This window comes from Globicephala melas, chromosome 20, assembly GCF_963455315.2.
Source record: "Globicephala melas chromosome 20, mGloMel1.2, whole genome shotgun sequence".
NCBI classification, from domain to species: Eukaryota; Metazoa; Chordata; class Mammalia; order Artiodactyla; family Delphinidae; genus Globicephala; species Globicephala melas.
Genome location: NC_083333.1, coordinates 30,353,240 through 30,366,891, shown reverse-complemented (window position 1 = coordinate 30,366,891; position 13,652 = coordinate 30,353,240). Strand labels below are relative to the sequence as shown.

Genomic DNA, 13,652 nt, shown 5'->3' with positions numbered 1-13,652 from the left:
TGGTCGCGTGGCTGGCAACGTGTTGAAGGGGATGCCTCGGCAATGAAAGCTTAATTCAGGCGCTAGCACCACAAAAAAGAAAAAAAAAACTGTCAGAGCTTACACTACATATACCCAAAAGAAAAGTTACCATTCTGACCATTCTTAAGTGGCATTAAGTACATTCACACTGTGGCGCAACCAATCACCACCGTCCATCTCCGGAAATTTTTCATCTTCCCAAACCGAAATTCTGTCCCCATTAAACACTAACTCCCCGTTCTTCCATCTTCTAGCCTCTGGCAACCTCTATTCTACTTCCTGTCTCTATGAATTTGACTACTCCAGGGACCTCACGTAAGTTCATTTCCCTGATGAGTTGCATTTCCCTGAAGACTAATGATGTTGAGCATCTTTTCATGTACTTATCAGTCATTTGCATACCTTACGTGGAGAAATGTCTATATCCTTTACCCGTTTTTAATTATGTTTGTGTTTTTATTATTGTGTTATGAGTTCTATATATTTTTTGAATACAAGTCCCTTATCGGCTATATGATTTGCGAATATTTTCTCTCATGCGGAGGGCTGTTTTTTCACTTTCTTCATAGTGTCCTTTGAAGCACAAAAGTTTTTAATTCTTCTTTTATTGATACACTTGATTTACAAAGTTGTGTTAACTTCTGCTGTATAGCAAAGTTACTCAGTTATACATATATACACATTCTTTTTAAAATTCTTTTCCATTATGGTTTATCCCAGGACATTGAATATAGTTCCCTGTGCTATGCAGTAGGACCTTGTTGTCCATCCATTCCATATGTAACAGTTTGCATCTACTAACCCCAAACTCCCAGTCCAACCCTCCCCAAACCCCTCCCCGTTGGCAACCACAAGTCTGTTCTCTATGTCTGTGAGTTTCTTTCTGCTTTGTAGATAGGTTCATTTGTGCCATATTTTAGAGTCCACATATAAGTGATATCGTATGGTATTTGTCTTTTTCTTTCTGACTTACTTCACTTAGTACGATAATCTCTAGTTGCATCCATGTTGCTGCAAATGGCATTATTTTGTTCTTTTTTATGGCTGAGTAGTATTCCATTGTATGTATGTACCACATCTTTATCCATTCATCTGTCAGTGGACATTTAAGTTGTTTCCATGTCTTGGCTATTGTGAATAGTGCTGCTATGAACATAGGGGTGCGTGTGTCTTTTTGAATTATAGTTTTGTCTGGATATATACCCAGGAGTGGGATTGCTGGATCATATATGGTAATACTATTTTTAGTTTTCTGAGGAACCTCCATATTGTTTTCCATAGTGACTGCACCAACTTACATTCCCACCAACAGTGTAGGAGGGTTCCCTTTGCTCCACACCCCTTCCAGCATTTTTTATTTGTAGACTTTTTAATGATGGACATTCTGACTAGTGTGAGGTGATACCTCATTATAGTTTTGATTTGCATTTCTTGAATAATTAGTGATATTAAGCATGTTTTCATGTGCCTATTGGCTATCTTTCTGTCTTCTTTGGAGAAATGTCTATTTAGGTCTTCTGCCCATTTTTCGATTGAGTTGTTGGTTTTTTTGTTGTTGTTGAGCCGTATGAGCTGTTTGTATATTTTGGAAATTAAGCTCTTGTTGGTTGCCTCGTTCGCAAATGTTTTCTCCCATTCTGTAGGTTGTCTTTTTGTTTTGTTTATGTTTTCCTTTGCTGTGCAAACACTTATAAGTTTGATTAGGTCCCATTTGTTTATTTTTGCTTTTATTTCTATCGCCTTGGGAGACTGACCTAAGAAAACATTGGTATGATTTATGCCGGAGAATATTTTGCCTATGATCTCTTCTAGGAGTTTTATGGTGTCATGACTTATATTTAAGTCTTTAAGCCATTTTGAGTTTATTTTTGTGTATGGTGTGAGGGTGTGTTCTAACTTCATTGATTTACATGCAGCTGTCCAACTTTCCCAGCAGCATTTGCTGAAGAGACTGTCTTTTCCCATTTTATATCCTTGCCTCCTTTGTCAAAGATTAATTGACCATAGGTGTGTGGGTTTATTTCTGGGCTCTCTATTCTGTTCCATTGATCTGTATGTCTGTTTTTGTGCTAATACCACACTGTTTTCATTACTGTAGCTTTGTAGTATTGTCTGAAGTCTGGGAGGGTTATGCTTCTTGCTTTGTTCTTTTTCCTCAGGATTGCTTTGGCAATTCTGGGTCTCTTATGGTTCCGTATAAATTTTAGGATTATTTGTTCTAGTTCTGTGAAAAATGTCATGGGTAATTTGATAGGGATTGTGTTAAATCTGTATATTGCTTTGGGTAGTATGGCCATTTTAACAATATTAATTCTTCCAATCCATGGGATATCTTTCCATTTCTCTGAATCATCTTTAATTTCTTTTATTAATGTTTCACAGTTCTCAGCATATAAGTCTTTAACTCCCTTGGTCAGGTTTAGCCCTAAGTATTTTATTTTGAGGGGTGTGATTTTAAAAGTTTTTTTTTTTTTTTAACATTCCCTTTCTGATATTTCATTGTTAAAGAAATGCAACCAATTTCTGTATGTTAATCTTGTGTCCTGCTACCTTGCTGAATTCAGTTGTCAGTTCTAGTAGTTTTTGTGTGGAGTCTTTAGGGTTTTCTATGTATAGTATCATGCCATCTGCATATAAGGACAGCTTTACCTCTTCCCTTCCAATTTGAATACCTTTTATTTCTTTTTCTTATCTGATTGCTATGTCTCAAACTTCTAATACTGTTTCAAAGAGAAGTGGTGAGAATGGGCATCCTTGTTCCAGATTTTAGCAGGAAGGCTTTCAGGTTTTCACCATCGAGTATTATATTGGTTGTGGGTTTGTCATAAAAAGCTTTTATTATGTTGAGATATGGTCCCTCTGTACCCATTTTGGTAAAAGTTTTTATCATGAATGGATGTTGAATTTTGTCAAATGCTTCTTCTGCATCTATTGAGATGATCGTGTGGTTTTTGTCTTTTCTTTTGTTGATGTGGTGTATTACATTGATTTTTGCGTATGTTGAGCCATCTTTGTGAACTTGGGATGAATCGTACTTGGTCATGGTGTATGATCTTTTTTATGTATTGTTGTATTCGGTTTGGTAATATTTTGCTGAGATTTTTTGCATCTATACTCATCAAAGATATTGGCCTATAATTTTCTTTTTTGGTGGTATCTTTGTCTGGTATCAGGGTGATGGTGGCTTCATAGAATGCCTTTGGGAGTGTTCCCTCCTCTTCAGTCTTTTGGAAGAGTTTGAGAAGGATTAGTAAAAGTTCCTCTTTAAATGTTTGGTAGAATTCCCATATGAAGCCATCTGGTCCTGGACTTTTGTTTGTAGGGAGTATTTTTGGTTACATATTCTATTTCATTTCTAGTGATTTGTCTGTTCAAATTATCTATTTTTCTTGATTCAGTTTTGGTGGGCTATATGTTTCCAGAAAGTTGTCCATTTCTTCTAGGTTGTCCAATTTGTTGGCCAATAATTGTTCATAATATTCTCTTATGTTTTTTTCCCCCCAATATCAGTTGATGTTTCTCCTCTTGCATTTCTTATTTTGTTTATTTGGGTTCTCTCTCTTTTCTTCTTGGTAAGCCTAGCCACAGGTTTGTCAATTTTGTGTATCCTTTCAAAGAACCAGCTCTTGGTTTTATTGCTTTTTTTTTCTATTTTTTAATCTCTATTTTGTTTCCTCTCTGATATTTATTATTTCCTTCCTTCTGCTGACTTTAAGTTTTGTTAAAAGTTTTTAATTTTGATGAGGCCTAATTTATCTTTTTCTTTGGTCACTTATGCTTTTGGTGTCATATATAAGAAACCATTGCTTCATTCAAGGTTATAAAGATCTACTCCTATGCTTTATGCTAAGAGTTTTATAATTTTAGCTCTTACATTTAGGTCTTTGATCCATTTTTTAGTTAATTTTTTAGGTGGTGTGAGATGAGGGTCCAACTTCATTCCTTTGCATGTGTTCCAATACTATTTATTGAAAAGACTCTTCTTTTCCCAATCGAATTGTCTTTGTACCCTTGTCTAAAATCAGTTGCCCATAAATGTATGTGTTTATTTTTGGACTCATCAGTTCTATTCCATTGATCTATCCTTATAGCAGCCACACTCAGTCTTAATTACCATAGCTTTCTAGTAAGTTTTTAAAATAATTTTTTACTGAAGTATAGTTTATTTAAAATGTTTCAGGTGTACAGCAAAGTGATTCAGTTATAGATATTACTATTATATATTACTATTATATATTATAGATATTACTATTACTATATCTATTCTTTTTCAAATTCTTTTCCATTATAGGTTATTACAATATATTATAGTTCCCTGTGCTATAAGTAGGTCCTTGTTATCTGTTTTATATATAGTAATCTGTATCTGTTAATCCCAAATTCCAAACTTATCCCTCCCCCCTTTGGTAACCATAAGTTTGTTTTCTATGTCTGTGAGTCTATTTCTTTTTGTAAATAAGTTCATTTGCATCATTTTTTTAGATTCTACATATACGTGATATCATAATGATATTTGTCTTTGTCTGAGTTACTTCTTTTAGTATGATCATCTCTAGGTCCATCCATGTTGCTGTAAATGGCATTACTTCATTCTTTTTTTATGGCTGAGTAATATTTCCTTGTATATATACCATATTCACCTGTCAATGGACATTTAGGTTGCTTCCATGTCTTGGCTGTTGTAAGTAGTGCTGCTATGAACTGTAGTAAGTTTTGAAATTGAGAAGTTTTGAAATTGGGAAAGTTTGCTGTTTTTTCAAGATTGTCTTGGCTTTTTTTGGTCCCTCAGATTTCCCTAAGAAATTGAGGATCAGCTTTTCCATTTCTGCAGAAACACAGCTGGAATTTTGACAAGTATTGTGTTGAATCTGTAGATCAATTTGAGGAGAATTGCCATCTTAACAATATTAAGTCTTCCATTCCATGAACATGGGATGTCTTTCCATTTATTTGTCTTTAATTTCTTTTAATGATGTTTTGTAGTTTTCAGTGTATAAATCTTGCCCTTCTTTTAAAATTTTATTCCTAAATATTTTATTCTTTTTGATGTTACTGTAAATGGAAATTGTTTTCTGAATTTCATTATCAGGTTGCAATGAGTATTATACTAAGGTAAGTCATGCTATGCATGATGCATGTTATAATGTCCATGTACCTCTAAAAAACAAAAGATGTATAGTAACCAAGATAATGGGGAGGGGATGAAACAAATCTAGAAGAAGGCAAGAAAGGAAAAGAAAGGGAATCTAGAAAAGGCAACACAGATAATAAGCACTTAATAAGACAATAGTTTTAAACCCCAATATGTTAGTAATTTCGTGAAATGAAAATGACCTAAATGTTCAAAGGCAAAGTTTGTTTAATCCAAGAGCCTTTCCACTGTGGTGGGTAATTGACGGTTGTTCATTTGCTGCACCACCACCCGTCACTCAGGTCCTGAGAAGGTTCTAGAAGTCCCAGTTCCCAGGAGACTTGCAGAAGTTCCATGGCAGTTGGTGCCCGTCAAGGGAAGGGAGCCATTTCCTTTACTGGTCTGGGAAAGAGCTGCCCATTGTTTGGCTCTGCTCGCTACCTGAGAAGCCATTTGCTGTCAGCTGTGAGTGGCCATGAATTGTGTGAGGGGTGCTTGGAGGCAAAGCTGAGGAGGCTCCAGAGGACAGAGGGAGAACCCAGGCCCTGGTGGACAGAGTAGACCCACTACCCACCCCGGAAGGTGCTCTGTTCTCTGCTCGGGGCCGGTCAGGATTTTGGGCACCCCTTTAAATATTATGCCCACAGGGAATGCCTCATTTGTCCTGGCCCTTTGGAGCTTCAAGGGTGTCCCCGCAACTCTCCAGTTAACCCTGCCCCTATGGGAGAGCCACAAGGGATTGTCCCAGAGGGATGTGAGCAGCTTCTGTGGGGTCCATGGGCACATGATGGGGACTGGGGGGTGGGAGAGGCTGAAGGGCTGGACAAAAGTTGGGGTATACTGTGGCTGGGGTTAGGACAGGGGGAGTGTGATGAACCCCACACCTGCACATTGGGTCCACCCCCTCCTGTCTGAGTTTAGCCTATATCCTGGGGGTGTGATGTCACCTTCCTGGGATCTTTCAACCTGACCCTTTTGTTGCCTCATTTCACCTTTCCCCACCCCCTCACCTTCAGACTGTCTTGCTATGATCCTTTCCTTTTCTCCTTTTCCCCAGAGCCCATCTCAACCTTTCCCAGCCTATTAACTTCCTGGTCACAGTTAACACAAGCACACACCACTGCCGTGCGGCCCTGCTCCACGGTGATACCCACAGCGAGGCAGAGGGCAGCCGTCCAGCCAGAGCAGACAGACACAGCCCCCTGGTCCTCCCTCACCCGCAGCCCACCCACAGCTGAAAACAATGATGACCCTTTCCTTTCTCGATTGGTTAGAACAGGGATTTCAGATGGTTCCAGTGACAGGCGGGAAATGGAGATTCCCCAGGAGACTGTGCTGTATCCGTGTCTCTGTTCATTTAACAGGTGTAAGTGAACGTCAAGATGACGATTACACCAGACGTCAGGTTAGAGTATTTGGAGAGTGTCGCTTCCATCTTCCTAAAGTTCAAGCCGGACAAGTGGACTAAAATGGTCGGAGCAGAAGAGAACATGGGTTTGTTCACCGAGTTCTTTGAGAAACCGGACGTCCTAGTTCTGGTGCTGACACTCAGCCCCGCCGGCATGATCATACCCTGCCTGGGCTTCCCGGCCTCCCTCAAGTCCAAAGGGATGTACTTCATCAAGAAGAAACCTGGGAACATCAGCAATGACAACTACAAGGACCGCCTGGTCTATGGGGACATAAGCCCCACTCCCGTGGACCAGCTGATCGCCATCGTGGAGGAGGTGGGTGCATCTAGGCCTTGCTGGGGCGGGGCACAGGGCTCAGGAGAAGCGACACGTGTTTCTCATACTGTGAGTGAGTGGCCTTGAGCCGCCGCTCAGGGAGCAGGCCCAGGGGCCAGCAGCATCTGCATCGCCTAGAAGCCGGTCAGGTATTCGAGAGCTCAGGCCCGGCTGCCCTGACCGCTGAGACAGACCGGCTCTCTAACGTGGCCTCCAGCCGATGCTGTGCATGTGAGGGCTGAGTGGCCCTGGCCACGGCCTGTCCTCTCTCGAAATCATTAGAACCTCCATACTGCACCGGGGACATCCCTGCCTGTAGCCTCAGAAGGCATGGGCCATTTGAGATCCAGTAGATGGGTTTCCTAGTTCTGAGACTTCAAGCAAAGGAAGGGACCAAGCAGGTGCTGCCCTACGTATCTCTCCACTGTTGGCAGGCATGGCAGGTGCAGCTCCCTCTGGAGAGTCAGACCAGCCAGACTTCCAGTGACTTAGCTTTCCTAGTCATCGTTCTCCTCATCTGTGAGATGCGGCCGTGCGTCCCTGCCTTGCGCAGGCTCAGGCCACAGGGGCCGCTCAGCCGGGACCCAGGCCAGCCTCCTCTCACATCCACCGAGGCAGCTGGCCTGGCCCAAAGCTGGAGCACACGGGTGTTTGTCGTTCTCTGCTCGGGCTGCCCTGACAAAGCGCCACAATCTGGAGGCTGCAAGTCCCAGATCAAGAGGGGAGCTGGGCCGGTTCCTTCTGAGGCCTCTCTCCTTGGCGTGTGGATGGCCGACTTGACACGGCCTTGGGTCTTCACGTGGCCTTCCCTCTGTGCGTGTCTGTGTCCTCATCTCTGCTGAGGACAATGGTCTTATTGGGTTAGGGCCCCCCTTAATTACCCCTTGAAAGGCCCTCTCTCCAAATACAGTCACATCTGGAGGTGCTGGGGCTCCCGTGTGTGAACTGGGGGCGGGGGCACAATTCAGCCTATAGCAGCACTCTGAGGCAGCGTGAAATGTTTGCTTTCGGCCAGGAGTGTGTGCTCTTGGGGTCTCCCTTCATGGAGATGGCACAGGGGCTGGGCTGTCGTCACTGGCTTCAGCACCTCGACTGGCCCCACCTCCTTCTGCAACGGGAGAAGGGCTCAGATCCCCCCGGGACCCGGGCACTGAGGACCCTGCTTCTCCTTTCAGGTCCTCTATTCCCTGTTAAACCAAAGCGAAAACGTGAGCGGATGGCCCCGCGTGGTCTCAGAGGACGTTGTGAAGCAAGTCCACAAGCTGAAGAACGAGATGTGTGTGATGGGCGGCAAGATCAAGGGGAAGCCGCTGCTGCCCATCCCGGAGCACCTGGGCAGTCTGGATGGTACCCTTGAGTCCATGGAGAGGTAGGGACCCGGCCGGGGAGCTGTCTGGAAGGAGGGGCATCTGGTCCCCGGCCACTAAGGATAAACTGTCTCACCGAAAACTGGTTTCGGAGCTGATGAAACCGAGGAGGGCAGGATGGTGCCTTTAGGTGCTGAGTCTGAGATCGAAGGCACAAGGACAGAACAGGACAAGACACTGGAGCCCCTGAGACTCCAGCTCTGGCAACTGCTGGACACCTGTGCTTCAGCCCCTCCTCCGTCAGACACAAGGACTAGGCCAAGGATGTCACATTGTCACATGGGAAAGGGGATACCCAGCTTTAGGACGTGGGTACTGAGGGACAGTGAGGGGCATGGAAGGGATTTTCAGCAGGTGGAGGCTGGGCTTCTAACTCGAGGCTGTGGCATCCCAGTGGCCCACAGACGCACGAGGACTCCGAGGTGTCGCCTTGCACCCGCCTGAGCGCCATTTGCAACCGCCTGGTGTGTGCGACGCTTGAAGCAAGTTGCAGTGACAGTGTGTTCCCTTACTCCCATCAGAGGGCGACCGCTCCTGCAGGCTTATCACATGGCAGGTCCTCTAGGCCCCCAGCACACGCCCCATGGTGACCCCAGTCAGAATTGCTGGAGGAGCCCTCGTGAACGTGCATTTTACTCCAGAGCTGGCCCTCCTCACCCTCTTTCTTGGGGGCACTGGCATCCCTGGCAACACCCAGTGTTGGTGCAGGGTCTCTCCTGGCTGACAGCCTCTCCCCCCGACTCTGCCCGGCAGGATCCCCTCCTCCCTGGACAACTCGCTGCTGCACGCCATCGAGACCATCATCATCGACTGGTCCCGCCAGATCCGGGATGTGCTAAGCAAAGACTCGGCCCAGGCCCTGCTGGACGGGCTGCACCCCCTGCCCCGAGTCGAGTTTGAGTTCTGGGACACCCGGCTGATGAACCTCAAGTGCATCCACGAGCAGGTAACGCCTGTTCTGCCCCTGGCGACCAGGCACCCACTGGAGTCCTGAGCACCCAGCCTCCCCAGGGGGACCCCTGAGGGGACCCGGGTAACCCGCGTAGATCCCTCAGCACCGGCAATGGGGTCAGGCAGCCTTCGTCTAGAATCTGTTGAAAGGCTAATTTTCTTCTTTCCTTCTCAGCTCAACAGGCCCAAAGTGAACAAAATCGTCGAGATCCTGGAAAAAGCCAAAAGCTGCTACTGGCCAGCCCTGCAAAATGTGTATACGAATGTCACTGAGGGTGAGCGGTGGCCCTATGAGGACCCTTCCCCCTCCAAGAAGAAGGTGTCAGCCCCTCCTGGGAGGGGCTGGGCAGGCCCCTTGCTGACCCTGGGGTGGAGGCGCCTTCCGCCTCCCCCATCAGCTTCCTTGGGCCCCGCCTTTTGAGGAAGACCCGTTCTTGAGGCAGTGGGTGTCCATAAACACACAGAGCTGCCCGTCACCATTTCTGACCGTCGGGAGTGGGGTCCGGCTTCCGCTCCCCAGTGGATGAGCCCCTGTTCCTGTTTTGGGCAGGCCTGAAGGAAGCCAACGATATAGTTCTGTATCTGAAGCCTCTGCGGATCTTGTTGGAGGAGATGGAACAGGCTGACTTCACGATGGTATGTTAGCAAGACAAAGGTCATCTGGCAGGGGCTGGGCTTGTGTCTTGGGGGAGCAGGGGCTGCGGGCTTCCTGGCTGTGTTCGGGCTCGAGGACCTGGCGAGTGCCTCTTCCTTCCCCTTGGGGGTCCCCTCCTGGAGCCGTGGGGAGGGGCGTGCTGAGGTGCTGCGACAAAGCGCCCACCCGGCCCGTCTCTCCCCAGCTCCCAACCTTCATCACCAAGGTGCTGTATACCATCTGCTTCATCTGGGCCACGTCCGAGCACTACAACACGCCCTCCAGGGTCATCGTCATCCTGCAGGAGTTCTGCAACCAGCTCATCGAGATGGTAGCCCCCCGGCCCTGGCCACCTTCCCTGCCTCCTGATTGGCGCCCCCCCATCCCTCCCCGTGTTCCTCAGCAGTTTAAAAACAGGCAGAGATGCTGGTGCAGGGATTTACAGGCTCTGGGCTAAGGCTGGGCCCTCTGGGTGGCCACCCAGTGTTCTCCCAAGGCCTGGGCAGTGCCGGCCCAATCTGCCCCACGCCGGGAGTGGGGAGGAAAGAAAGTGGGGCGGCCCACTGAGTCCCGGCACCCCAAGACTCGGCCGGGGGCCTTGTGGGGTTTATGTGCTCTGACACCAAGCCTCCTCCTGTCTCCCTCAACACCGATTCCCTTTCCTTCTTCCATTTCACGAGCACAGATTACACAACCTCCAAGGTGTGAGTTGCAGCCTTGCGCCCCTGGGCTGCCTGCGTGTGTTAGAATCATGCTCGCAGCCCTGTCTGCAGGCCCAGAGGGACCTAGTGGCCCAGGATCCCGCAGCCGTAGCAGGACTGCGTTTCTGGACCCCTAGGGGGTCCCTAGTCATCTACCATCAAAATCTGGTTGTGCTGTGGCCTTAGCCCGGGGTGAGGGTCCCGGTGAGAGAAACGGTTCGGGCGCCGCGCCTGTAAGTGCCCTGCAGTCAGCAGACGGGCTGGGACAGCGGATGTGCCAGAAGAAGTGGCCCAGGGGCCCGGGGTGGGTCATTCTAACCAGTGGAACAGCTGTGTCACCCCTCCGGCTGGTCCGAGCTTGGGGACACCTTCCCTTCTGCCCAGACTCGGACCTACCTGCGTCCCGACGACGTGCTGAAAAGCCTGCAGGGTGAAACTGAGGACGTGCTGAGCAGCGTCTCTCTGTCCCTGAGCGTCCTGAAGGAGCTGTACCGAGCCTACGAGTTCTGCTGCACGAACATGAAGCTTTTCTTCAAGGTACGGCCTGGTTGTAGAGAGCGAACCGGGGGAAAAGGGTCGGGGTGATGTTGGCCCCGGCGTCGGACCCCATGGACATGTCGGAGGCAAACGCAGCCTTTTTTCTCTCTCTCTCTCCCCTAGAAAGACAAGAAGCCAGCGCCGTGGGAATTCCCTTCTTCTCTTGCCTTTTCCAGGATAAATTCCTTTTTCCAGCGCGTCCAGACCATCGAGGTAAAGGTGGAATTTTCCGCGTCATGGGGAAACGGAGTCCCTGGGCCACCTCGGCCAGGCCCGGAGCTATTAGCCCAGAGCAAAGCGACCCATTGTGCTTGCTTTTCCCCTTTCTCTTGCTTTCTGTCTATGAGCAGGTTAATGACAAGGTCAGTGACCCTGGTCAGGAAGCCTGCAGGCCAAGGGAGAGAGTTAGTGGGACTAAGTTAGCCCAAGGGAAGACTTAAGAAGGACCCTATTTGGATGCTTGGGATGACACATGGCAAATTAAAATTTTTTAAAAGTTTCAAAATGGTTTCCTCTGGGGAGAAGAGGTGAGGGATGCAGGCATGGGTAGGGCGAGAAAGTTTTCCTTTTTGTTTTGTAATCTTTACGGTCTTTTTTTTTTTTTTTAACTTTGTGCACATTACATCCTTTAAAAAAAAAAAAAGCGGGGAACCATTCATTCATTGGGCAGTGATTTTATGATGGATGCCGTCAACAGTGGCTCCAGGAAGGCGTGTCTAGTTCTCATCCACACCCTCTGGGAGGCAGAGCAGGAAGCCCCCCTTAAGACTCCCAGATTCCCATCCTGGAGTGTTTCTTCATGCCTGAAGGCTCGAGCCCAAGGGAAGTTCCCAGCCAAGTTTCTGGCCAAGTAGCCACTGGTTCCTACATTATAGATTGTGAGTCAGGGTGATGCTTCTAGGAAAAGGGGGGCTTCTGGGGGTGGGGGAAATGGCCATGCCAGCCACCCCCTGCCTGAGTTCTGTGCCACCCATGCCGCCCTCCTTGGGTGTAAGGGCCCCAGAGCTCAGGGCATGAGGATGCTGTTACTTTGCGTTAGGTTTGCTTGGATTATAGCTCGATACATCTTGGACATCTGCGGGGGGGAAGTGGCATGAACCTTGGCACTGGCTTAGGGGAGGGACACGAGTACCCTACAAGCATCTTCCGTCTAAGCAGCAACAGGCACTGGGTCAGGCACCTGGGGACTGCTTGTCATCCTCAAGAAGCCTTTGGGGTCTCGATCAGGGAATAAGAGCTACACACAGAAGCGTTAGATAACGTGATAGGACTGAATGGAGTTAAATGCCAAAAGGAAGAGCACAGATAGCAATTGGGGATTCTGGAAAAGAAGGCACCACCATGGGCTAAAATAGGTGGGACGGCTTCCAGGAGAAGGCGAGGTGAGACCCACACCTCGGAGGGAGTGAGGGAGTGGGATTTACACGCAAACATCCATCAGGCACCCTGTGCGTGAGGCCATCAGGAACCACCGCGTGCCCTTCCAGCTGCTTCACCCCACAGCTGAGGGGGTGGGGCCCCGGTGAAGTGTGGTTTATTTAGAGGCACGTTTCGCCCAGTGTTGGGTCAGGACAAGAGCCCGACCTTCACCTCTTCCTCCTCCATAATCACAGCTTGGAGACGGCTCATGGGACCCTCCCTTCCATCTCCTCTCTGCTACAGCAACCCTTCCTTCCATCTCCTCTCTGCTACAGCAACGGCTTTACAGAACATTAACACCAACACACAGAGGGCCCCTCCAGACTGCTGTGTGGCCCCGGGGCTCCTCCCTGCCGGGGTCAGAGCTGGATGAGTGACTGAACCGTTGGCGTAGTTAGGAAGATGAACTGACGAGGGTGCTGGGGTTTTCTCCACCAGGATCTTTATAAAACAGCCATCGAGTTTCTGAAGCTGGAGAAGATGGAGCTCGGGGGCGTGAGGGGCAGCATACGCGGAAGCCAGGTGACTCAGATCTCTGATGAGGTCTTTGAGCTGGTGAAGGTTTTTGCCGACTGCAAATACGACCCCTTGGATCCCGGAGATTCGGTAAGTCGGGGGCCTTGGCAGGATCGATGGCAAATGCCCCGAGAGTGGGAAGGCACACGGAGGGAGCACGTGTGGCAGAGAAAAAAATGGTGCAGAAGATCTGCCCCGGGACTTCCCTGGTGGTCCAGTGGCTAGGACTCTGTGCTGCCAACACAGGGGGCGAGGGTTCGATCCCTGGTCGGAGAACTAAGATCCCACATGCCACACGGCAAGGCCGAAAGATAAACACCAAAAAAACTCTGCCTGTGGAGCAGCCTCCAAGACGGCGAGCTTGCTCAGCCCAGATGTAACCTGAATCCTGCCGGGGGTGGGGGGTGTCCGTGGGCATTAGAGTGAGCCCACCCCCCTGCTTTGCATGCTGGTTACGGTTACAAGGTTGGTGTTTTAATTCGCTTTCAGAGCTTTGATGACGATTACGCTGATTTTGAGACCAAAATTCAGGATCTGGATAGGAGGCTGGCCACGATCTTTTGCCAGGGGTTTGACGACTGCTGTTCTATTGAGTCCTGTGCAAAGGTACGGGTGGGCGGGGACTCTGCATTGACTGAGAGTTCGTCA

General features: G+C 48.3%; 1 protein-coding gene across 1 annotated transcript in view; it reads left to right on the top strand.

The window, feature by feature from the left end:
- Positions 1 to 283: 283 nt before the first annotated feature.
- The window catches only part of DNAH17 (dynein axonemal heavy chain 17), a 116,651-nt gene continuing 103,282 nt past the window's right edge, over positions 284 to 13,652 (top strand). Inside the window, exons 1-11 of the mRNA XM_060291146.1 lie at positions 284 to 336; positions 6,517 to 6,879; positions 8,055 to 8,248; positions 9,000 to 9,192; positions 9,373 to 9,472; positions 9,748 to 9,833; positions 10,037 to 10,162; positions 10,917 to 11,069; positions 11,193 to 11,282; positions 12,927 to 13,094; positions 13,494 to 13,610. Coding sequence (XP_060147129.1) covers positions 6,535 to 6,879; positions 8,055 to 8,248; positions 9,000 to 9,192; positions 9,373 to 9,472; positions 9,748 to 9,833; positions 10,037 to 10,162; positions 10,917 to 11,069; positions 11,193 to 11,282; positions 12,927 to 13,094; positions 13,494 to 13,610 — 1,572 coding nt within the window. The 5' untranslated portion in view covers positions 284 to 336; positions 6,517 to 6,534. The remainder of the gene's footprint in view (positions 337 to 6,516; positions 6,880 to 8,054; positions 8,249 to 8,999; positions 9,193 to 9,372; positions 9,473 to 9,747; positions 9,834 to 10,036; positions 10,163 to 10,916; positions 11,070 to 11,192; positions 11,283 to 12,926; positions 13,095 to 13,493; positions 13,611 to 13,652) is intronic.